At 32.4% G+C, this 8165-nt stretch overlaps 1 protein-coding gene across 2 annotated transcripts; it reads right to left on the bottom strand.

Moving 5' to 3' along the window:
* Positions 1-2068: 2068 nt before the first annotated feature.
* Positions 2069-7857, bottom strand: LOC107015970 (phosphoglycolate phosphatase 2). 2 transcript variants are annotated; one of them, XM_015216430.2, is made up of 11 exons: positions 7587-7856; positions 6510-6577; positions 5417-5509; positions 5256-5327; positions 4074-4145; positions 3885-3944; positions 3746-3798; positions 3395-3492; positions 3182-3281; positions 2916-3019; positions 2069-2498 (listed from the first exon to the last, which is right to left on the bottom strand). In XM_015216430.2, exons 1-11 carry the CDS (start codon positions 7672-7674, stop codon positions 2404-2406), a joined length of 903 nt encoding a protein of 300 aa, XP_015071916.1. In that variant the 5' UTR covers positions 7675-7856; the 3' UTR covers positions 2069-2403. The 2 variants fall into 2 exon arrangements, with proteins under 2 accessions (XP_015071916.1, XP_015071917.1); XM_015216431.2 differs by lacking the exon at positions 6510-6577 and having other exon boundaries at positions 7587-7857.
* Positions 7858-8165: the final 308 nt, after the last annotated feature.

Below are 8165 nucleotides of genomic sequence, written 5' to 3' on the forward strand. Positions count from 1 at the left end.
GCCTTTAGAGACGGCTGAGGTTAGGAGAAGACAAATTATAGAAAGCAATAAGAGAATTTTGAACAACTTCTTCATTAGCCAAAAATGAAATTTTATTGAATTTGAAAAAATTTAGATCCTAAGTTGATGGTGGGTTAATTTGGGCCAAGTCTTTTACGTATAAAAGCGATGCAAGTAACTATATGTATAGTAAAGGGGCATAATTAGAGGTGTCGTCTTTGAGTTCTGATTAGGTAAAAATTATATTGGGAGTATTATTATTTTTATATGGATCATTTTACTGTATGGTTATAATTTGATTAGGGTTCTAATGTGAACTTCGAATAACAGATGGGGGAGTCAAAAAAGTAATATTTTTTTTGTCTCAATTTATGTGGCATTTTTCAGATTTAGAGATTCAAACAAATGTGTGTTTGATCGTGAATTTTTCATATATTTTTTAAATGTTTTGAATTGTAAATTATTGTGAGTCATAATATTTTTTTACGTAATTTATAAATATATAAATTTCACTTTAAAAAGAGTAAAGATTTCATGCGCAAATTCTCGATTAACTTAAAGTGTTTTAATTCTCGAAAAACGAAAAATGTCACATAAATTGATACAGAGAAAGTAATATTTAAGGTATATAGAAAGAAATCATAATATATTAATGTGCTCTTTAACTTGATTTTAACGGATATTTGTGTCCTTCAATTTTGAATGTATAAAAATAGACTCAAATTTATATAAAACTAAACAAGTAGATATACATGTCTTATGTGGAACATATAGGACATTACATAGAACGTCATATATGACAAAAATTAAAAGATATAGTAGTATGAGCCGAGGACAAGATAAAAAGTAAGTATTTGTTTTTAAAAATGTATTATGCTAATAAACAAATGCTCAAACATTGTTTCACCTATCAGAGCTAACGCTCTACTTACATAGAACGTCATATATGACAAAAATTAAAAGATATAGTAGTATGAGTCGAGGACAAGATAAAAAGTAAGTTTGTTTTTAAAAAAGTATTATGCAAATAAACAAATGCTCAAACCTTGCTTCACCTATCAGAGCTAACGCTCAAATTACATAAAACGTCATATATGACAAAAATTAAAAGATATAGTAGTATGAGTGGAGAACAAGATAAAAAGTAAGTATTTGTTTTTAAAAGAGAAACTTATATAAATATATTATAATACAAAAAATATTTACCATTTATAGCAATAACAGTTTCTTTTCACTTGACCACTTTTAATTCATTTATAATACAAGTTTAATACAAATTACAAAGATAAATTTATTATTCAAATATAATACAAGTTTTAATGACAGATAATACATTTATCACACATTTTAATACACTTATAATCTCAATTTTTTACCAAACAAACATAATATATTTTCAAAACAATTATAATTCAAATATATTGCATACACAATTCACTTTTAATACATATTACAAATTTATCACAATATTACTATAAATGGTAATAAATAAATAGTATCGCTAAAATCAGTAATTATTTTTGAAAATATATTAATTCATGTAATTTTTCCTTTTTAAAAATGCTCAAACCTTGCTTCACCTATCAAAGCTAACACTCTAATTTTAGATATGCACATCTAGATGTATTAATTTATTTCTTTTACCATGATAGTTGAACACGCTAACTTGTAAAATTATTATGCAAAGTATTTTTAAAATTTATATGACATATTCGAATATCATGGAGCATAATAAATACAAATTGCAGTGTTTAAATACCAATTAAGATCATTATAAAATTGTTTAAATGTTGACTCTCAAATACTTGGTGTTACACGTTACACAATTGAGATTTTTTTTCTTTTTATAAAATAGCCCATCAGTCGAACGAAAAGATGACAAGAACACAAATTTAAGATTACATTGTGAGCACTAAAATAAACATAGCAACTAGTCATAATATAAATTAAGGGGCCGTTGGATTTGAGCTCAAAGTTATTTCAAAATTATAATTCTGAAATTATAATCATTCGACTAATTTAACATATTTAAGAAATGTGATAAAATAATATCAAGTTTAATGAGATATCAAAATTAAATCTATAATTTGTTAACCAAACAAACCCCTTAGGATTATCATTTCATATAGTTTTGAGATATTTCAGTTTGACTTACAACAACAACGTACCCACAAGTGAGGTTTGGAATAGAAATTCTTACACACACCAAGTTAGACAGAAGAAGTCGTGTCCACCTTAGACATCTGCAACGTCCTCCTTTGTTATTCTAATACGGAAGAACTAAAAGACTGATCCATTCGGAACCATTTTCTAATAAGTAATTAACTTGTTTCAACAATGGGCAGGCAGCTTTTGCTGTTTGCAAAGAATGGTAAACATAACATACCACCTTCAAATATCAATCTAGATATACCTGAGCATGTCAGCTATAGAATTGGTATAGTATTCTGGTTTAACTTCTTTGGATAGATCTTCATAATTTGATTCATTTGTTACACCTGCAAATCATAGAAGCATGGACGATTTCTTGTTTAGCGTGGCTATTATAAGAAATTGAATTGACTACTTTAAAACAAGTCCAGAAAAGGGTCAACTTTGCTCTTGTACTATCGGAAATTGTTCAACTTTGCCCTCCGTTTGAATTATGGTTTAATATTATTACCTTTGTTGCAAGGAAAAAGTCGTGTTTTTGGCTCTGACCTCTAACGGAGCTCCAACATGGATATGTGGAGTTCACTCATTTCATGTTGGAGATCCGTTAAAGTCAAGGGCAAATAAGAGACGATTTACTAATGAGAAGGGCATGAATTGAACAAAAAGAGTAACGGATTGCAAAACTGAACAATTTTGGATAGTACTAGAGCAGATTTGGACCTTTTCGAAAATGAACGAGGAAATGGAGAGGATTCGTAGACCTGAAAATACAAGGAGAGTTCTACACCCGGCATTCTGTCCAAATAGAATATCGGTGTCCAGTCTGTCACCCACCATGCACATCCTGGATGTAGTGATGTTATACCTGTTGAATGAGAAATGGCACCAATATTAAGTTTTCAAAGAATTAAGCAACTCTGGACCTACCATGACGTTTACTCAATATGCTAGTGCTTTTTCGAACGTATCGTTCATAACTAGCTTTCTCATTTAGGTTGGTATGCTAAGCTGCATATAACTTTCTTACTTCTGCAATAGAAAGTCCATCAGAAAGGTCGATGGCTTCCCAACTGTAATAGGCTCTTTTTGGGTTGTTCCGCATATTGCAGCAACCATACATCCCGCACCTACAGACACAAGCAAAAAGATCATTAGTAAAGTACCAAGCTTTTGCAGGATACTCAAATGTAAAATCAATCTTTATTGGTCGCGATGAAAAGGCACTAAAGGTGATATTTACCAGGCCACTCTTGAAGATCAGTTAAATGTCCCACTGCATCACGATTGGTCGCGATAAAAAGGCAACCAGGATTCTCACGGATGCAAAGAGTTCCATACCTACATGAAGCCATCAACAATGACATTTCAACGTAAGTTTAGCAAATAGCAAAAGCAAGATATGAATAACTTGTCTTTCGGCTTTGCTTGAAGTACATACTTGAAAAAATATTTTCCAATTTTCAAAAATGATTAGGATACAGCATTCTTTCATACATTAGTTCACCAAAACTCCCTCGATGACAAAAGACCACCCTCTCAGTGAAGCTACAATTCAAGTTCATAAAAAAGCAAGGCCTTATAAGAGACATACTGTAGCTTATAAAAGTTGATATGTTGGTCAAGTCCAACGATTACAGCTCCAACCTGAAAATAGAAATAGAATAGTTTGTGCTCAGTATACAATAGTCGAGAAGAAGCCCACATTAGTTATAGAAAATGGTGCACTTTACATTCTTATCATGCTCAAAGAGACAATCTGACTTCAGTTCAATATTCTTCTTTCCATCTGCCTGCAAGAATGTCCGAATTCAGCTGCAAAACGTAAAATCTATACAGCAGCCAAACCTCCCGGGGCAGGGGGGGGGGAGGGGCACAGCATTCAACTTACTAAGTATATGAGAATAAAGAGAATCACATACCGGGCCACCTAGTGCTGTAAACCCAGCTTGCTCCAGTTCTTCCAGTATGCCTTCCTCGCCTATTACATAAACCTGCCAAATCAAGTTCACGACTCAATCTTAGATGAGCTGGGAAAATGACTGAGAAGTTAGAGGATAACAAGTCACACTAGGCTATGTTTCGACATGACTTCAATGCTGAATACTTTTTGTGAAATAAATGAAGATGTAAATCAAGATGTAAACTCAAGTTTTGGGCAATGGAAAGAATTTGCATTCAGCTACACACAACCCAACATCTCCTATTATGATGAAAGTGCATTGAATGAGAAATTTAGAAATCTAATGAAATTCAAAAAAGAAACAAGCAGACTAATCAAGTTCTGGGATTTGAGATAGAAATGACAAGACTACAATCGCTCAATATAAAAGATACGAAATGCTTTCATATGCAAACAATAAAAACAAACTCAGAAAATCTCATATTTTGATATATGTAGAAAGTGATTTAAGTAAAATGGAAAAAACCTAGCACATTGGCAACACAATGCTACATGATCCTTGGGATCTCAACTTTGTCACTTGGGATTCTTCCAGTGTGTATTAGGAGATTTAGCTTAAAAAGTCTAAATTCCACTAAAGAGTTTTAGCTCATAATCACAATGCCTTTCTGTTTTTATTCCCAAAGTTGTACAACAACAACAACAACAACAACATATCCAGTGGACTCCCACAAGTGGGGTTAATAAAGAAAAGAAGTGCTTAGTTTAGAATTTGGTCTCTAAATTGTGTGAGGCAACAAATATAGTTACCCACTGTTGTCATTTGGAGCCAATAAATAGAAACCTTCAGCCATCAACAGGACTAAATCTTTCAATCATTCAATAAACAGTCTGATGTAATTGTTTTAGCAAGCAAATTTGTAGTTCAGAAAACTTCTATCCTAATCATCCAACTATTGTCCTTGCACAACTAGAATACTGCTTCCTCAGAACTCAGATTAGCAAGTTTCAAAGTCTCTCATTGAGATCATCTATGTTGTCATCTACGCCTATATAGTCCAGTCATGAATACACATTATCTAAGACAGATTTTCCAGTCTTAAATCACACAATTTCCCAACAGTTTGTTTCCCTCCCGTCCCAAGTAACAAAAATCAAGGGGAGGAAACGAAAGACACTTTGAACCGACATGATAACTGACCTTCTTTTCTCTTGGAAAGTCATTGACTTTCAGATACATTGCTGCAGCAAATGAGGACGAAAATATTTCATCCTGCAGAAACAATAAGAGTTTAATTTTAATAGAATTGAAGAGATGCAGTTTTGGTAGTTGACGTACTACTGAAAACCAGAGTGTAACACCTCATTAACAAGAATTCCAAGGGAAAGGAACTTCTTCGCGTATTGCTTTCTTGATTTTGTTGAGTTGTTTGTTACAAATACCAGCTTCTTACCCTGCATATAAACATCATTCAATCTCGATATACATCATACACAGCCAGTTATATAAGCATACGAAATCTACATGAAAGTGAAAACTTTGCTGAGGACATATGAGCCTCAAGATAGATTACACATACCTACTGCATGAATTAACCACAGGAAAGCTTATAACTTTTGGCAGTTATGCATTTGAGTCTTAATTCACATCAATATCAACATACAAAATCCACATGAAAGTAACAACTTTTCTGAGGGCATATGCATCTTGATACACACACAGTACATGAGGAAAACTTATAACTTTTGGCTGTTCTGCATTTGCGTCTCAATTCACATTTATATGAGCATACAAAATCAACGTGAAAGTAACAACTTTGCTGAGGGCATATGCATCTCGATACACACAAATACACACCTAGTACATGAACCACCTACACGAAAGCTTATAACTTTTGGTTGTTCTGCATTTGCATCTCAATTCACATTTGTGTACACCCAGAGTCGTGGATAGCCATGCTCACAAGAAAGCAGAACAAAGGTAAAACCAAAATTTAAGTTAGCGTTCGACCATAGATTTTGGATCAAATTTTGAAGATTTATCTTCAAATATTTGTTTGGCCATGACATTTGATTAGAGATTTTATCTTCAAATATTTTCAACTTCCCAAACCAGTTTTTGCGACTTCCACTCACAAAACATCAAATTTTTTCTCAAGTACAACGCACGTCCAAACACAACTTCAAGGCCGAAAATCACAACTTCAAAAGATATGTTGACTCTGTATATGCATCCGCCACAGAACAGATAAATATCAATTTTATCTAATTATAGCACAACAAATTTGCCTTTAAAAGAAAAAACTATTGAGTTTAGGAACAAAATAAGTCCAAATAGATAGTGTTTTCAACAAACCCCAAGTCCCCATTAACCTTCCACTTGTATCCCTTTATCAGAAAATTCACAAAACACAGAAACAAAGAAGGAATATAAAAAAGAAACGACAAGAAATACATGAGAGCGAAGCAAGTTGAGTGTTTCGGGGACTCCATCAATCAATTTCGCCCCCTTCCAAATCACACCTACAAAAGGGTAAGAAGAAAAATCTCCTAAAAATGAAGAAACAAAAGTCTTTTACAAAAATCACATGATATAACAACAACAGCCACAACAACAACAATATACTCGGTCTAATCCTACGAGTGTCTGCAGACCTTAGCCTATCTATAGAGGCAAAGAGACAGTTTACATAGACCCTCAAATGATCAAAACTACTTTATATAACGACAACATATCCAATGTAATCACACAAGGGCGGTCAGGGTGAGTAGAGTGTATACAAACTTTTGGTGCGTTGATTTCTCAAATGCTCACTCGACTTTTATCTCAGAAAGGAAACCTTTCAACTTGATTTCAATTTTCTTCAACAAAGAAACTAACTTAATGAGATAATAAATGTTAGTTGAGTGATAATGATAAATGAACTCGACTTTACCCCAGCCGCGGGTGTTAGAGAGGTCATTCCAATAAACCCTCAAGACAAAATTACTTGATATAACATCTAACAAGATATATGGTGTAATCACATAAGTGGGCTCGAGCTGTGTAGAGTATATGCAGACTTCATCATTTTGATTTCATGGTCACTTAACTAATTAGCTATTTTCTCAAAAGCTACCTTTTATTTTCAATTTTCTTTAACAAAGAATCTAACTTTCTAATATAATATCTATTAGTCAAGTGACGATATGAGAAATCAACTCAACTTTGCCCCTACTTTGTGTATAACAACAACATATTCAGCATAATTGCATTAGTGGAGTCTGGGGTGGATAGAGTGTATACAGACTTCAACCGGAATTGATTTCTCAAATGGTCACTCAACTAATTAGCTATATCTTGCTTCTAAATTTCAAATTTTCAATAAAGAAACTAACTTTATGATGTAATAACTATTAGTCGAGTAATAATCTAAGAAATCAACTCAACTTTGCCCCTACTTTGAGAGTTAGAGAAACTATTTCCAATAGATGCTCGATACAAAATTTACGTGATATGAAAAGGAATAATAAGAATTGGGGGTTTTCTTACCATCGCAATCGAAGACAAATGCATCAACAGAATCGAGAAGCTCCTTAGCATTCTCCACACACAAAGATTTTGAGATTTTTCCATTCATTCTTGCCCTTTGAATCAAAAACACCAAAAGCTCAAAAATTATTCTTGAACTTACAAAAAATTCCAAAAAAGATAAAATTAAAATTTGAAATCAATGAATAATAATAGGATTTGGAATATTATTGGCGTACAAATAACACTATCTGAATAAAATAGTGCCAGTAAGAAAAAAGTGAAATATTCTCACGGAAAATATAATCGAATTTATATAGTTTTAAATTGGAAGGTGGGTAGCTAAGACCATTTTATTTATCAACAAATACAACAACGTGTAAAATTAGAAAAAAAATATTATTTTGCATTTTTAGATTTAAGATTCAAAAAGAGTTACGAGAGGTTGCTCACATGGTAAATAAGAATTGCAAATTTGAATTCTTAACAGAGTAAAAAAGATGTTAACTTATAGGAAAAGCTTGAAGATTATTATATTTGTGAAAAAGTGCGAATAGCATGAATAAATATAAAGTTTGTTTGAATTAGTTGATTAAACTT

The sequence above is a fragment of the Solanum pennellii genome, chromosome 4 (genome assembly GCF_001406875.1).
Source record: "Solanum pennellii chromosome 4, SPENNV200".
Taxonomy (NCBI): Eukaryota; Viridiplantae; Streptophyta; class Magnoliopsida; order Solanales; family Solanaceae; genus Solanum; species Solanum pennellii.